General features: G+C 41.7%; 1 protein-coding gene across 2 annotated transcripts in view; it reads left to right on the top strand.

Moving 5' to 3' along the window:
* LOC131253335 (AMP deaminase-like) overlaps nucleotides 1-18,366 on the top strand; it is a 64,209-nt gene that overhangs the window by 41,918 nt on the left and 3,925 nt on the right. For both annotated transcript variants that reach the window (XM_058254303.1, XM_058254304.1), the window contains one exon: nucleotides 16,763-16,903. In XM_058254303.1, coding sequence (XP_058110286.1) covers nucleotides 16,763-16,903 — 141 coding nt within the window. The remainder of the gene's footprint in view (nucleotides 1-16,762; nucleotides 16,904-18,366) is intronic.

Below are 18,366 nucleotides of genomic sequence, written 5' to 3'. Positions count from 1 at the left end.
CTTTGGCAATTTAAGGAAAACCCTAATATAATAGGAAATGACCAGAATGCCCTTGAACCCCATCACAACCATATAGGAATTCTATAAATTGGCCATAACGTATTCAAGCGACATCAGAATCGCATGATCTTGGGCTCATTTGAAAGCTATAAATCAATAGGCTTTCAAACAGGACTAGTTTCGTGTTGTTTTGACATTGCTTAATACCCCATTAAGATGGCATTTTCAAAAGGTAGCAATTTAATGAGTGAATTTTATGACATCTATGAGAACCACTTAACAGCCTTTTCACATGGTCTTCACCATAGGTTTGCTCCCTATAGGTGAGGTTTCGATTCCCCTCCTTGGCTTTACCCGATACACGTGGTTGTGGGTGATTGCGTGTATCCGCAGGGATTAGTCTCACTTTAAAAAAGAGGTGGGGACACCTGTGTCTTCAAAAAAAAAAAAAAAACCATATCAATAGAGAGGTGAAGTTGGATATGCAGATAGGTTGGAGAAACGGGAGTCTCAGGAGGTGAGCTTATTTTTATGATGACTCCTTGAAAAATGAGTGGGTTCCTATCTTGTTTAGGTTTGATGGTTGTTGCCTCGTGCAGTTGCTTTCTTAGTGGAGTCTTGTTGTTTTTTCCTATCAACTGTTGTTTGCTTTATCACTTTAATAAAATTTCGATGATATTCATAAAAAAATGCCCACCAATAAAGTGATGTAAATATAAGTAGAAACTTATTAAGTCATGACTCAATCTAACTCTAACAAGTAATTAATATAAATAAATCCTACAAATTTGAGGACTTTTCGATTGATCTTGGGGGCCCCACAATATACTTGTTGATCTCATCAAATTTATTGAGTTGAAACTTGTTAAGTCATGACTCACTTTAACCTTATAATTAAAATAAATAACTCCTATGAATTTGAGGACCATTGATGCAGGACATGAAATTGAAATATGATATACAAGAATTTAGGCGTAGATCAAACTAATGCAGAACTATTACATAATAATTACCATCTCACACAAAAGCTCAAACATTCAAGTAAAGGGGAATCTGCACGGGTCCAGGCCTACACAGGTTAGGACTGGATCAATAAAATTATGGACCAAACAATGCTCAAAGGGAAATAGAATTCAACCACACATGCACAACAATCAGTCCCTAATCCAAGGGATTCACCAATTCCAATTCAGAGAACCCTAGGGTAAGAAAATGGGCAAATAAATTGAAAGTAATGTAATTTACGGTTAGGGTTAGGGAGAATAGGTATGAGAGAAGTAAAATAGGCGGAAATCTGAACCTGGAGATAGTTCGCGCGGTCCGCGACCTATCACACTGCGCAGGGGCGTGACCGCATGTGCGAGGGGGCGCCGAACAAGGAAAGCGCTTCCTTGGCCCTAGTCGGCCAAGGGAGGGCTTCAAAACCCCAAGTTTCGTGTCAATCGGATGCGCGGTCTGTGCGTGGTGCTCTGTCGAAGTTTCAGCCCTCCTGCAGGGTTAGAATTTGGAATTTTGCTGTAAAGAGGAAAATTGTTGCAATAAAAGACAGATTTGATGTGTGGATGGTGGTAGGAGATGAGAAATAGAGATGGTAGATGATGGGGGCGAATCGGGATCGATGTGGCTTCGCACCACGGTAACTAGCCCTTCGATGAAGGGAGGGCTTCGCACCCAATTGGATTTCCACAACTCGAGAACTCGGAGGAGTAGGAAAACGCAGAATTTTTATTAAGCATCAATAAAAAAAACAAAAAAAAAAACTACAAGGGGTGCCTATTTATAAGAAAACCCTATACCCCAAAACTCATGCCATGTGCGCAACCTATTACTTAGCGATGAAGTAAAACAAAATAAAAAATAATCAAAGAAATCTAAAGTGTCCATGATACTCTAAATAACATTAATAAGCAAAACCTAAAATATGAGATTAATCTGACTAGTGGGCCAAGATCATGAGATCCCATGATGGGTTTTACTTGACTACCGGGCCCACTCCAACCCGTGTTCAAATTGTCGGCGATATTATCGAAATATCGCCGATAATTTCGGTGTCGCTGCACTGGCGACACCGAAACCCCAATATTTCGTTTCGTTTCCAGATTTCGCCGAAATCTCGCCGATATTATCGATATTTTCAAGATCAGGACGACATATCACTGTTCCCACCAACCACGGGTGGGAACTGTAGCCACCAACCCACTTTTATCGATAAAAGAGGGGGTTGTCAGCGAAAAAATCACAAAAAACATAAGAAATACCTGTTTTTTCGCCCGGATTTGGAGGAAGACGCGAGTTCAGCTGCTCTTGAGTGCAGATCGACATTTCCGGTAAGATTCAACCCTAAAAATATCTTCTTTTTTCATCGAAAAACCCTCTGCAAGTTGCGGAAACCGCTTGCAGGCCGAGATCTTGTACCAAAATAGAGGTTTTGTTTGATTTGGGATGAGGGAGAGAAACTTTCGGGTAGAAAATCTCGGAGTAATCGGTGGGAAGGAATGAAATTTCAAAATTTTCGGAAGGGGAGAGGGATTTTGGGGTTTTTATCGCGATTTGGGGATCGGGAGGGCCGCGGGCAGATGCGTACTCGGTTACGCGGTACGCTCTTATCGTACTGACTAACGCTGTGGGGCCCACCGAGAATGCATCTCGTCTATCCATGCGGTCCATTCGTTTTTCCATATTGTTTTAACGGTTGAGACAAAAATTTAATGGCACCAAAAGATCAAGTGGACCACACCATTGGAAACAGTTTGAATAATGACTTCCACCGTTAAAACTTTTCTAGGGCCCACAGTGATGTTTATTTCTCATCCAACCGTTCATAAGTTCACACAGACATGGATGAAGGGAAAAAAAAAATAGAAGTTTGATCCAAAACTTCTGTGGCCCCCAAGATATTTTCAACGGTAAATGTTCAATTTATATTGTTTCCTATGGTGTGGTCCACTTGAGGTTTGTATATACTTATTTTTTAGGTTCAAGACCTAAAATTATCTGTTACAATGGATGGACGGAGTGGATAAAATACATAAATCATGATGGACCCCACAGGTGGGCTTGGACGGTGCAACCTCACTTGGTTGCACACCACCCCACCACGAGCTTCGGCGGCATGGGCTCTGGGTGCATGCTGATGCTATATGGGCCCCACCACGATGCATCTGTTGTATCCATTCAGTCCATTAATTTTTAAATATTATTTTAGAGCTTTAACCAAAAAATGAGGTAGATCTAAAACTTAGGTGGGCCACACCATGGGAAAATAGTAGTGATTGGATATCCACCATTTAAATCCTCCTAAGGCCCACTGTACTGTTTATTTGACATCCAATCCGTTAATTAGCTCATAAAAACTCAGATGAAGGGAAAAAACAAAGATCAGATTGTTCCAAAATCTTTATGGCCCCCAAAAAGTTTCTAATGGTCATAGTTCATTCAACACTGTTTCTTGTAATGTGGTCCAACTGAGATTGGGATATACCTTTTTTTTTTGTCTAAATATCATAAAATTATCTATATAAATAGATGGACGGCATGGATGAAACACATACCTCATGGTGGGGCCCACAGAACACGGCAGGGGAGTAGCCAAATCCCTCTCCGCGGCGTGCGGACCAGGGACGCGGATTTTCTACAGAAGACCGTCTGCTAGCTCAGGTGGGGCAGGTGGGGCCCACTGTGATGTTTGTAAGAAATCCTCTCCGTCCATCGATTTTGTGATTTCATTTTAGGACTTCTTGTAAAAAATGAAAGATATCCAAAGCTCAAGTGAGCCGTACTAAAGGAAAATGTGGTTTGGAAAATTCCTACCGTTGAAACCTTTCAACAGTGATGTTTAGATGCAAACCATACTGTATACTCTGTTGGACCCACCGTAAATGCATGTGGTTCATCCACGCCGTTCATACGTTTTTAAAGATCATTGTAGGCGTTGAGACCAAAATTGAAGTATGTCCACACCTCAACTGGACCATACCACGTGAAACAGTGGAAATATTTATTTCCACCGTTGAAACGTTTCTAAGGCACCTGGTAATGTTTATTTTTCATCCAACCTGTTCATAGGATCTAACAGATATGGATGAAGGGAAACAAACAAATATCATCTTGATCTAAAACTTCTGTAGCCCTCAAGAACTTTTCAACGGTAGAAGTTCAATTCACACTGTTTACTTTGGTGTGGTCCACAAGATATTTTTATAGGCTTCTTGTTTTGGCTAAAGCCCTAAAATTATCTGGTAAAATGGACGAACGGATTGGATAAAATGCATGAATGAAGGTGGGCCCCACAGAGTTTACTCAATACGCTTAGGGCCTGTTTGGCCGGACCGATCCCACGGTATTAGGTGGGATGGGATTCAAAAAACATCTTCATTGCCTATGGCCGGGACTCTTCCCTGTTACCATGGGATTAGCGTAATTCCCTTTTTTGTTTGTAATACGGTGGTACATTGAAAGGATGTACCCACCATCATTTGAAACTATTGGCAGTAACATACGTGTTATATCTAAACCATTTATTTGTTTTTTAACCTCATTTTATAGCATGGGCCTAAAAATGAGGCAGATCCAAAACTTATGTGGTCCCAAAGAAGTTTTCAACGGTAAGTATTCAATCCCCATTGCTTTCTATGGTGGGGTTCACTTGAGCTTTAAATCTACCTGATTTTTTGGCCCATGCTCTAAAATGATCTCGAAAAATGGGTGGACGATGTGGATATAGCCCACACATCATGCTGGGACCTACACAACTTGCTAACATTGAGTGATATTAGCACGGGACCCAATACGATGCCATCTGGCCTACTTCCAAGCTTTTCCACTCTTCCCAAACATGGCGCGGAATTGGCACAGGACCAGATGCAATTCCATCCCACCTAAGCCCATCTAATCCAGCCGGCCAAACAGGCCCGTGGCTACTGGGAACGGATTGGCTACTCCCCCTGACACCAGCACCGTGGCTGGTGGTCGGTGCTTTGTGGGCCCCAACATGATGTATGTTTTTCATCCATTCCGTTCATCCATTCTTACAGATCATTTTAGGGCTTGATACAAGAAATGATTGGAATATAAATCTTAGGTGGGCCACACCACAGGACAAAAATAATGAATTGATATTCACAATTAAAATCCTCCTAAGGCCCACTGTACTGTTTATTTGACATCCAATCTGTTGGTTTGGTCATAAAGACCCAGCTGAAGGGAAACAATAAATATCAGCTTCATCCAAAACTTTTATGGCCCCCAAAATGTTTTTAATGGTCAAAATTCATTCAACACTATTTCCTATAATGTGGTCCCCTTGAGATAGAGATATACTTCATTTTTTTTTATCATGTATAAAATGATATATAAAAATATATGGACAGCATGGATGACACACATACATCATGGTGGGCCCCATAGAGCACCGACCACCAGCTAATGGTTGGTTTCAGGGGGAGTAGCCAATCCGTCCCAGGGCGTTACTGAAGTGACGTCACCAAGCTTTGTGGACCCCGCCATGATGCATGTGTTGAATTCATACCGTCCATCCATTCAGAGAGAGAGTTTTATGGCATGAGAAAAATAATGAGATAGATTTAAAGTTCAAGTGGACCCCACCATAGAAAACAGTGGGGACAGTGATCCACCGTTCAAAACTTCCCCAGGGCCAAAGAAGTTTCCCATCAAGCTGATATTTTTGTTTTCACTTCATCTATTTCTATGTTAACTTATGAATAGGTTGGATCTAAAAAATACATAATGGTGGGCCTTATAAATGTTTCAACGGTGGGACCCGATTAGGGAAAAAGTGTTAAGCATCTATTGGTAGTATGGTGCACTTTAGCTATATAGTACCTGATTAAATGCTTTTATCTTTGCCATCAAGCACCTCTCATCTCTTTACACGTGTGCACGTTTAGAAAATCTGGACCGTTCATGTGTTGGGACCTGTTATTGATGGTCCATGGCCCATTTTCGATACTTGTCGGATATTCTCAGTATTTGATCAGAGAACTTGTTATTGCCATTGAATTTGTGGACGCTCCCTCTAATTGGCCTGGATCATCCATCCATTCAGTTACCAATGTTCTAGATCTAATGCTCCATCAATAGCTTTGAAGGATGAAGCAATATGCTTGATTTAGGAACCTGACTTGTTCAGGTTACAGTTGGTACTTGTACAAGTAAGGCCCATGATTCAGTGATCTAAGCCATTGATATGGTGAGCCAAATGTGAATGCTCCATGCATCAAACTTGCGATGGAAGAATAAATACATCAAGGTGGACCCCATAATCAGGACCGCACTGTCGTAGATGAGGCTGGGGCTGCACATGCACATGCATTCATAAAGTAAAATTCAATCCATCCGCACTTTTTTTTTTTTGTCGATTATTGCAAATTTGTATACTACTAGGGAGCACAATGTCGTCTGGATCGGGAAAAGGAGGAGCAAGGGACATAGGGTGGAAACATGGACGGCCAGTGGAGGGGAATAAATATGGAGCCATATGCAACTATTGCGGCCAAGTGATACGGAGTGGGGGAGTGTCTAGGCTAAAAGAACATTTAGCAGGGGGATACAAGAACGTGAAAGACTGTCCAAGTGTAACAAGGCTAGTGAGAGAGGAGATGAGAAGAGTGTTGACTGAAGCGAAGTCACGTAAGCTGCAACAAAATGATTGGGAGAGGGATATGAGGGAAGAACTACGAGGCACTAGACGGGGCGTAGGTGCTATCGACGAGCATGATGACGACGATGATGAGGTGATCGCATACCCCAATGATTGTGTTATGGCTCGAGAAAGGAGTGATTTTAGACAAGTGATTCATGAGTCTCGGGCTTCAGAGTGGGAGAGGGAGCAAAGAAGACGGATTGATGAGAGTAGGCCGTCGTTTGGGACGTCCCGACATGAGACTGGTGGGACCAGCAGACGTTTTGAGGGAGGCAGCGGGCATGTCATACAACGGACGCAAAGCGCTCGTGTCCCAGATGCATCCATCGCAGGTGTTAATCAAAAAAGATTAAAAAATATGTGGAGCAAGGGGCTTAGGGAGAAAGTAGGTGGTGCTATATCTAGGTGGTTCATCTCGAGCCATATACCAGCAAATGCAGCAGCCAGTCCTCACTTTAAAAATATGATTGAGGAGGTGCAGCGTGCCGGGCCCGGCGTGAAGCCTCCCACGCCACAAGAGATTCTTGGCGTCTACCTCGATCGGGAGCACGAGGAGATGCAAGCTTGGGTACGTGGACTCAAGCCAAACTGGAAGCAGTACGGGGTGACAATCATGTGTGACGGGTGGACGGGACCCACGAAATTGTCCATTATCAATTTCATGGTGTACTGTAGAGGACAACCAGTTTTTCTCAAATCTATTGATGCATCGGCCAAAATAAAAGAGCACGAATACATATATGCTCTCATAAAAAGAGTGATTAGAGAGGTTGGGTCCCATAATGTTGTCCAAGTTGTGACGGACAATGGTAGTGCGTTTGTTAAGGCGAGGAAGAAATTGATGAAGAAGTTCAATCTCTATTGGACCCTGTGTGCAGCACACTGCATTGATTTAATGCTCGAGGAGATAGGCCAGAGGGATTTGTCAAGAAGACTATCCAGGATGCGAGGAGAGTGACAAACTTTATATACAATCACTCATGGTTGTTGGCTGCAATGCGTGAGTGTTGTGGAGGGGACATTGTTCGACCAGGCACGACACGGTTCGCCACGAACTTCATTGCACTCGACAGCTTATATAGGCACCGCATGGGTCTGAGAAATTTGTTCAGATCCGAGAAATACATGGAGTGGAATCAGAGGAAGACCGATGGTGCAAAGACATGTTCGAAGATAGTGCTTTCCGATTCCTTCTGGGAAAAAGTTCACAACGTCGTTTCCTTTCTGCATCCGATGTACAAGGTCCTACGAGTCGTAGATAATGAGATGTGGCCTTCGATGGGGTCAATGTATGAGCTTATGAGAATTACGAGAGAAGGAATAATGACTGCAATCCCCAGTTCGTATCAATGGGTGATCAATATCATCGATCATCGATGGACTAGGACCCTCCAGCATCCACTCCACCAAGCTGGTAAGTTTCTTAATACAACTGAGTACCTTAAGCATCACTTCTGTTTGCATGTTAATACAACTGAGCAACTAATATTTGGGTTTCAGCATACTATTTGAATCCCAAATTTCATTACAAACGTCGGCTCCATGAGAATCAAAATTTGACGATGGCTGTCCACGAGGTGTTTGAACGATTGTTCCCAGAATCAACAGCGCATGCAGATTTCAGTAACCAGGTAATGCAATAAATTTTCTTCCTTATAGCCTTTAGAATGATGGGTGATTAAAAATAATGACCTGTGTATCCTTGTTTACATTTATTGCTGTTTAGGGATGCGAGGGGTACGTTCTCATCTGCATTAGCAAAAGCATCGACTGAAACGATGATGCCATGTAAGTATGGTAACAAAATTAGGTAATTGCATTTTTCGTTTAAACTTCATACTAAACTAAGCTCCTTATGGATATATAGGTGAGTGGTGGGCGATGTACGGAGTCGACACTGCACTGCAGTTATTAGCAGTCCGTGTTCTCGCACAGATTGTATCCTCCTCACCGTGTGAGAGGAATTGGAGCACATGGTCACTCATACACACCAGCAAGAGGAACAGGTTGGCATATGAGAAGCTGCAAAAGCTCGTTTACTGCCACTACAATATGAAGTTAAGAGAGAGGCAGTTGAGGGTAGATCGAGACATGGAGGAAAATCAGGACCCACTAGACCTGTTGTCTATAGGTAACATGGCACAGATAGGTGATGATAATGATGACCCACTTTATGAGTGGGTCAAATCAGCTGATTTAGATGATGCGGAGGGAGGCCCTGCTCCACAGGTAGCCGAGGGAGCAGCGTCTCTAGGTATTGATGTCGATCAAGTAGTGAGCCAACAGAAGGCAGATACAGACTCCTTTGATCTTTTGGTGAGGAGTTCAGCACGTTCCAATGAAGATGAGGAAGCATCTTCACGGCCCCCTCCCCATCATCAAGTCGTAGTGAGTGATGATGATGATGAGACTCAACCCCCACTCAACACTGATCCTGGGGATGACGACGACAGCGATGATGATGACCACGGCGATGACGACGGTGATGAGAGAGGGGACGGAGGCACCGACACTAGTATAGGTGGTACTAGTGGGGGTAGGGGTGGCAGTGGTGGGGGATATACGACGGCTCAGAGCCAACGATCCGTTGGCCAGTTCACTGAGGAGCAAAGCTTTGACCATGCCACTCAGGACATGGACCATGGATCTCGTCCACCATCCAGAGCGAGAGCATCGGAGCCCACATATATGTTCGAACGTCGTTCGAAGAAGAAAGCCGGACGCGCCGCGGCTGATGCCCTCACACGCAGCTTGTCATCTATGGACATAAGTTCAGATCGAGGGAGCTCCACCTCTGTCCCACCTTATGCTCATGGGGGATATCATGGGTATGGCCGTGACAGCTCTGACATTCAGTCACGCTCATCTATCCATGAGTACAGGCAGCCAGAAGATAGTTCTTCGAGTCATGACCCTTTGACAGGTGGATATTCGGGATACCCGTACGACTGGCAGCAATACTATCAAGGAGTAGGGGTTAGACTTGATCTGTTCCCTCAGTACCATACTCAGAAAATACCATCGATGTATGTCACGCAATTGCCACGTCTAGGCGTACTCGTACAGTTTGGGGAGGATGACTATCAGAGGTACATAAGAGAGTTCCTCAATTGGTACGAGCAGAGGATGACTTGGGAACAGTACTGCCAATATGTTGGGCAACAGTACTACTCTCAACTGCCACGGGATCCAGACAATGATTACGAGCCACCTCGTCACTCTATGTGGAGATGAAAAATGGCCAGAAATGTGTATTTTTTTAATTTATTTACTTTTGCATGTCTTAATTGTTGTAAGCTTGCATTTGTATTATATAAACTCATTTTGATTACTATTTGAGTGATTTCTTACAACAACGCATGCTTTTTGGCCCCCATTAAATGAAAACTTTTAATTTAATATATTCTTTTTGCAAATTTTTTATTCCTGAATATGTAAATATATGTATTTAGGCATGTCCTGAAGTTTCACTGAAAAATTCCACCATTTTCTCCATGTTTCCCCCTTTTTCCCTGCATTTCCGGTTATCAGCGATATTATCGGCGATAACGATATTATATCTTTATCTCCGGCCAGCGAAACTTGTAGCGACACCGACAACTCGAACACTGACTCCAACGAACCAAAACTCAGTCGTCTAGCTAGGAGGCCCTCCCTGGATGTCATCATTGATCCAGATCGACGGTGGAGCCCTCCTTGCGTATGTATGTAGGGGGGCGGCGTGCGTGTGCGTGCGCGCATGATGTCCGCATCAATCATTCAATTGAATCGGGGCCTTACAATATAGTATGATTGTTGATCTCATCAGATGTATTATTAGACCATATATTTGGTCGAGATCATCAATCACTTAAAATATAGACGGTTGGATAGCCATGCTTGACGTCATTACGTGATTTACGCATAGCGATGAAGTGGAAGGGGAAATTTTATAAAATAGCTATAAGACCAGCCATGCTTTATGGGATAGAATGTTGGGCAGTCTAGGAACAATATTTTCATAGAATGAGAGTAGCTGAAATGAGGATGTTGAGATTGATGAGTGGAAAAAACAAGGATAAAATTATAAGTGAATGCATTCAAGGGAACATAGAGTAGCACAACGGTCATAAGATGCAGGAAAGTAGCTTAAATGGTTTGGCCATGTGCAATGGTGACCAAGAATTGCAAAAGTTGGGAACGAGTTCAAGTTGAAGGCTCTAAAAGGGTAAGGGGAAGACCTAAAGGTTGTGGGTGTAGGAAGCAAAGACTTGAGGACACATGGTTTAACTAAGGATATGGTCAACGACAGAGTGGATGGAGAAACATCATTCATGTAACTAGCCCCAATTAGTTGGGATAAGGCTTAGATAATGATGATGATTTATCAGATCTTTGATCAGCCTGCTTATGTGGCCTTCTTATTTATCAATTGCACCTGATTTAGAAAACAATTCCTTGAAGTCAATATAGCATGAATCTTCTACCAAGATCCTTGTTTTTATTGCGTCTTCTTCAACTTCAATGTCAATTGGTGGTGAGGGCCTACACATCTAACTAACAACTTGTGCAGTGTGGTGTTGAAGGACGTGACATCTCTTCTTTTGCTTGCAGTTCCTCCTATCCTCCTTGTTCTAAGTGTTGACTTCCACCCGTTTTGCGATAGTGGAATGGATTGCCTTAGCTGTTCGATTGTGGGTATTGGCATCTTCCATTGTCCTCAGCTGGCTCCTTCTCACTGCGAAGTTGCCCTTGTCATCATTGGGATCTAATATGTGACATTTGAGTGGCGTTGAGACAGTCCTAGGTGGTTGATATCCATAGAGCTTGTCAGTATACTCATGAAGCTATCTCCTTGACTGTCAAGTTGTCCACATCGGTCTATCCACTGATCTCTTCTACGAGGCCATCCATCAATTGATCTTCTGATTTGTTTGGAACTTCATCTAATATGGTTGTTGATCCATCAAAAAATCCATTTGTGGATCCATTGAGCAATCCGATAGTGGATTCCTCTTGGATTAAGGTGTTGTTTCCATGTAAGCCATTCACTTCTTCAAATAGTTTGAGGTCATTTTTAGTTCATCCTATGTTTTGCATGTACTCAGTGTTCGAGTTGTTGGTGTCGCTACAAGTTTCGCTGGCCGGAGATAAAGATATAATATCGTTGTCGCCGATAATATCGCCGATAACCAGAAATTCGGGAAAATGGTAGAATTTTTCAGTGAAACTTCAGGACATGCCTAAAAATACATATTCGTATATTCATGAATGAAAAAATTGCAAAAAGAATGGATTAGCATGTGCTGGCGTAAGAAATCACTCCGACATTAACCAAAATGAGATTATCTATTACAAATGTAGCTAGTTTACAATAATTAAGACATGTAAAAGTAAATGAATTAAAAAGGTACACATTTCTAGCCATATTTCATCCCCACATGGAGTGACGAGTTGGACTGTAGTCACCATTTGGATCTCGTTGCAGTTGGGTGTAGTACTGTTGCCCAACATGTTGGTAGTACTATTCCCAGGTCATCCTTTGCTCGTACCAATTGAGGAACTCTCTTATGTACCTCTGATAGTTGTCCTCCCCAAACAGTACGAGTACGCCCAGATGTGGGTACACTGCGTGACATACATCAACGACATTTACTAAGTAGGGTCCTAAGGAAACAGATCAAGTCGAACCTCGACTCCTTGATGGTATTACTATCAGTCATACGGGTATCCTGAATATCCTCCTGTCAAAGGGTCATAACATGAAGAACTATCTGGCAATTGCCCGTATTTATGGGTAGACGAGTGTGACTAAATGTCCAAGCGGTTATGCTCATACCCATGATATCCCCCATGCTCATAAGGTGGGACGAAAGTGGAGCTCCCTTGCTCTGAATTAATGTCCATAGATGACAAGCAGCGTGAGAGAGCATTAGCCGCGACGCGTCCGACTTTCTTCTTCGAACGACGCTTAAACATATATGTGAGCTCTGATGCTCTTAACCTGGCTGGTGGACAAGATCCATGGTCATCGTCTTGAGTAGCATGGTCAAAGTATTGCTTCTTAGTGAACTAGCCAACGGATCGCTAGCTCCAACCTGTTGTGTACCCACCACCACTGTCACCTCCGCCACCACTAGTACCACCTACATTAGTGTCGGTGCCTTCATCCCCTAACTCATCACCACTATCGTCGTCATTGTCGTCCCCATGACCAATGTCAAGTGGGGGTGGAGTCTCATCATCATCACTCACTATGATTTGATGATGGGGAGGTGGTTGTGAAGATGCTTCCTCACCCTCATTGGAACATGCCGAACTCCTCACCAAAGGATCAAAAGAGTCTGTATCTGCCCTTTGTTGGCTCACTACCTGATCGACATTGATACCAAGAGACTTGCTCCCTCAGCTACCTGTGGAGCAGGGCCTCCTTCCGCATGATCTAAATCAGTTGACTTAACCCACTCATAAAGTGGATCATCATCATTGTCACCTATCTATGCCATAGTACCTATAAACAACAGGTCAAGCGGATCCAGATTTTCCTCCATGTCTCGGTCTGCCTGCAAGTGCCTCTCTCTTAACTTCATATTGTAATGGCAGTAAATGAGCTTCTGCAACTTCTCATATGCCAGCTTGTTCCTCTTGCTGGTGTGTATGAGTGACCATGTGCTCCAATTCCTCTTGCACAGTGAAAAAGATACAGTCTATGCGAGGACATGGACTGCCAATAACTGCAGTGCGAGCGTGTTGACTCCGTACATCGCCCACCACTCACCTATATATCCCATGAGGAGCTTATTTTAGTTTAAAGTTTAAACGAAAATTGCAGTTACGTAATTATGTTATAATACTCACACAACAATATCGTTTCCGTCGATGCTTTTGCTAGTGCGGATGAGAACGTACCCCTAACATCCCTAAACCACAGCAATTGTAGACACGGACTCACATATCATTATTTTTAATCACCTATATTTCTAGAGGCTACAAGGTAGAAAATTTATTTTATCAATTACCATTAGCGAAATCTGCTCAAATTGTATTATCTGATTATCGAATTCTGCTTGTGTTGTCGATTATGGGAACAGTCGTTCGAACACCTTGTGGACGGCTATTGTCAAAGCATTATTCTCATGGATCCGGCCTTTGTGATGGAATTTGGGATTCAGGTAGTATGTTAAAACCCAAATATTATTTACTCAGTTGCATTAACGTGCAAACAGAAGTGATTCTTAAAGTGCAAGTGCAAGTGATAAAAATACAAGTAAATGTAACAACTTATCAGCTTGGTAGAGTGGATGCTTGAGGGTCCTGGTCTATCATCCATTGATGATATCGATCACCCACTTATGTGAATAGGGGATTGCATTCATTATCCCATCTCTCATAATTCTCATAAGCTCATTCATTGACCCCATCGAAGGCAACATCTCATTATTTACGACTCATATGACCCTATAGATCGGATGCAGGATGGAAACGACAATGTGAACTCTATCCCAAGAAAGTTTCGAATAAGTTCTTGAGAGCTACACGGTGCCTGTATAAGTTATCGAATGTAATGAAGTTCGTGGCGAACCGTGTCGCTCCTAGTCTAACGATGTCCCCTCCACAACACTCACGCATTGCAACCAACAACCATGAGTGATTGTATATAACATTTGTCACTCTCCTCGTATCTTGGATGGTCTTTCGGACAAAATCCCTCCGGCCTATCCCCTCAAGCATTAAATCAATGCAGTGTGCCGCACATAGGGTCCAATAGAGATTGTACCTCATCAATTTTTTCCCCACCTTAACGAACGCACTGCCATTGTCTGTCACAATTTAGACAACATTCTGGGACTCAGCATCTTTAATCACTTCTTTTAGGAGGTCATATATGTATTTGTGATCTTTTATTTTGGTCGATACATCAATGGATTTAAGGAAAACGGGTTGCCTCTACAGTACACCATGAAAATGATAATAAACAATTTCGTGGGTCTTGTACAATCATCACACATGATTGTCATCCCATACTGCTTTTTAGTTCTACTTGAGTCCACGTACCCAAGCCTTCTTCCAGTTCGGCTTGAGTCCAAGTACTAAAGCCTGCATTTCCTTGTACTCCCAATCGAGGTAGACTCTAAGAATCTCCTGTGGCGTCAGAGGCTTCACGCCGAGCCCAGCACGCTACATCTCCTCAATCATATTTTTAAAGTGAGGATCGGCTGCTGCATTTGCTGATACATGGCTCGAGATGAACCACTTAGATATAGTGGCCCCCACTTTCTCCCTGAGCCCCTTGTTCCACATATTTTTAAATCTCTTTTGATTAACACCTGCAATGGATGCATTTGTGACACAAGCGCTTTGTGTGCGTTGTAGGCCATGCCCACCAAAACCACTACCATCCATATTGCCTCCCTTAAACCGTCTGTTGTTCCCACCAGCCTCATGTCGGGACATCCCAAATGACGGCCTACTCTCATCAAACCATCTTCATTGCTCCCCCTCTTACTTTGACGTGTGAGACTCACGAATCACTCGTCTGAACTCCCTCCTATCCCGAGCCGTAACACAAGAAGCTAATGATGTAGTTGTTTCTTTAGTTAAGGGCCGATTTGGGTGCATGTTAAAGAGGATTGGGGATTTGAGAACCTGAAAAATTGACTTCAACTCGACTTAGTAATCCATCAGGTCAAGTTGACTCCTAGACTTGATTGTAAACTTCGAAAAAAAAAAAAAAAAAAACTCCAAAGTTAAAACATCAATAATTAATAATTATTGTTTAAAGTATAGAAAATGATTAGAAGATGCTACAGTAATAGTATTATGAAACCTAGAAAAAACAATATAAACATTTCTCTAGTTGACTCAGGATCAATCGAGTTTTGAGTTGACCCAACAGGTTTCTAAATTATGGTTTCAAGTTGTTAGCAAGTATAACCATCTAGGAAGTGAGAGTGGAGAGTACAAGTTTGAAGGGGAAGCGTCATCTGGATGGAAGATTCCCGCAACTAAAGCTCAAAAAAATGTCTATGCCCCACATTTCAAGTGAGATAAGAACATCATTGAGACCCAAAGTAGGGACTAGCCCAACATTCCCTAAAGGGGTGAATTGCCCTACTATGACTGAAAAAATTATGCCTTTGTGCATCGCTCTTATGGATGAAGTTTGTGACGAAAGAGAAGAAAAAGGAAATCAGAAAGCACTTCGTAGAACACGGTAACATGCAGATAAATATTTGTGTATATAAGACAAGCTTTGCTGAAGAACAAGACGATCATGCTTTACAGCACATTTTCAAGGAATCTATTTGTTCCAACATTTCAGACCCTATCTCTTACATACTGTTGTATCGGGATTCTGATTTCAGACTTGCAGAATTTAGGGATGTGTCTTCTTCATTTTAATACTAATGTTTAGATAATGAAGCAATATATTTAAAAATCTTTGCACTTCATGCAGAAAAGAGATCCACATTTTTCTTTTTGTTTTTGTTTCACACGTTTTGGTTCAACAATTTTGCCTTTAGAACAGCAAAGCAATGTAGCTGCAGAATCATGCATGATTTTTGTAACCACTGTTTTGTATTCAAGACAAATTTAGCATAGAAGCAATGTGCTAGCCAGTCTCATGTCCAGTAGAGTAGGATTGGTGCCAAGTGGGCAATCAGTCATTGAGCTTTTACCAAGCAATCATGATTCATAAGAATGTGTTTGAATATGTTGGCAAAATAGGAAATGAGAAGCCAAACACAAATATTTGGAAAAAGGCTATGACAAGATGGGTGATAACCTCTTCTTCTTTTTTTTTTTTTTAAAAAAAATTATTTATTTTTTTATTTTATAAATATTCAAGATAGGAAACCATATCTGTGAAATGCAGTGCAAAGTAAATGAATCCCCTGCTCATGCACAAAAGTCAGTACACTGGAATAATAGACTATTTCTGGATGCACAGTTTCATTTGTGTATCAAATGCTATCTTGCGTTTGAAGTAGTCAAAGACCATTCTAAATGTGGATTACTTAAATGTAGCTTCTTTATTTATTTGCTTGGTTTTGTGGTATTTACTGATATGTAGGGATGTTTATTATATACAATCTGATTCTCATATTTTTCATGTTTCAGCTTCCACGATTATACAATATATACAAGGAGATGGGAATCGTTACATCTTTCCAGAACATTCTTGACAATATATTTCTTCCCCTTTTTGAGGTCACCGTCAATCCGGATTCACATCCCCAGTTGCATGTTTTCTTGAAACAGGTTTGCCCCATGTCTGATACCATCCTGCCATCCAGTTTTATTATTCAAGTGCGGGAAACTAATGTTTAGCTTTAAATGACTAATGCCCCCTTTTCTAGTTCCATAATCTATATGTTTACTGTGACACCCACGCACATACACAGGCACACGCACATCATGATCGAAATTTTAGCTTTTTAGCTTTCAGAAGTTGCATTTTAGTGGTGGTGGTCTTGCAAATTTGCATCCAGCTGCAGTTCTATAGTCCAGAAATCTCAGCCTGTTACATGTCTGTAATTTCTGAAATTGCATGATTCCAAATAGAAGTTGACGAGTTGAGATTTTCTGATGTTGAGGGAGTGAGAAGATTTTCAGTGGCAGTAAAGTATTTTCAGAATTTAGACTTTGGCAGCAGCTTTGTAATTTTTGGTAGTTGCACCCATTGTTCTGAGTATTGGCAATATTATCAATAATATCACCAATATTATAGGTATCACCAGCTCGGTGATGCCAATAACATTGGTAGTATTAGAAATTCCAGGTATCAATGATATAGTGCCAATATATCGCAAAGTATCGCCAATCTATGGTGATATTTTCGGCTGTATAAATTCCAGCTATTGCTTCTATTGCCAATGTATCAGCGATATTAACCATAATATCGTTGATGCATTGATAGCGCCAAAAATCTATTTATTAAAAAATTTTCCATTTCAATTTTTTTATGGGTGCATGGTTGTATGATGAAATGCATGTATGTATGTGTATACGTATACATGCATGGATGGATGGATGGTCGGTTGGTTGGATGGGTATGCATGTATATGTGCATGTGTGTATGTACACACATGGATGGATGGATGGTTGGATGGGTATGCATGTATATGTGCATGCACATGGATGGATGGATGGTTGGATGGAATGGATATATGGATGTGTGTGTGCATGATGGATGGATGAATCATGCATGCATGTATGTGTCGTTATATGTATGTATGTATGTCTGCATTACAAGTATGGATGGATCATGCATGCGTGTCTGTATGTATGTATGTGCGTGCATGCATGATGGACGGATGAATTGATGGATCCACCATTTCCCCTTGTTTCCCAAATGTTTTCCAGAGTCAGCAATACATGCTTTTAGGGCCTCATTAAAGGAAAATTATTATATATGCATCTTTTTTGCTATTATTTGATTCCTAAATATAAATGTGTATTTTTAGTGTTTTCTAAAGTATGTTTGAGAAGTTCCACCATTTTCCTCATGTTTCCCCCAATATTTCCCTGAGTCAGTGTTACATGCATTTAAGGCCCCCATTAAAGGAAAACTTAGTGTATGTCTTCTTCTTTTTTTTGCAATTATTTGATCCCTAAATATGCAAATATATGTATTTTAGCATCTCCTGAAGTTTCATTGAACAATTCCACCCCATGTATGCATTTCCGGTTATCGGCGATCAAGAGATATGGATACATGTTTT

Source organism: Magnolia sinica, chromosome 8 (genome assembly GCF_029962835.1).
Source record: "Magnolia sinica isolate HGM2019 chromosome 8, MsV1, whole genome shotgun sequence".
Lineage (NCBI taxonomy): Eukaryota > Viridiplantae > Streptophyta > Magnoliopsida > Magnoliales > Magnoliaceae > Magnolia > Magnolia sinica.
This window is presented reverse-complemented; position numbering and strand designations above follow the sequence as displayed.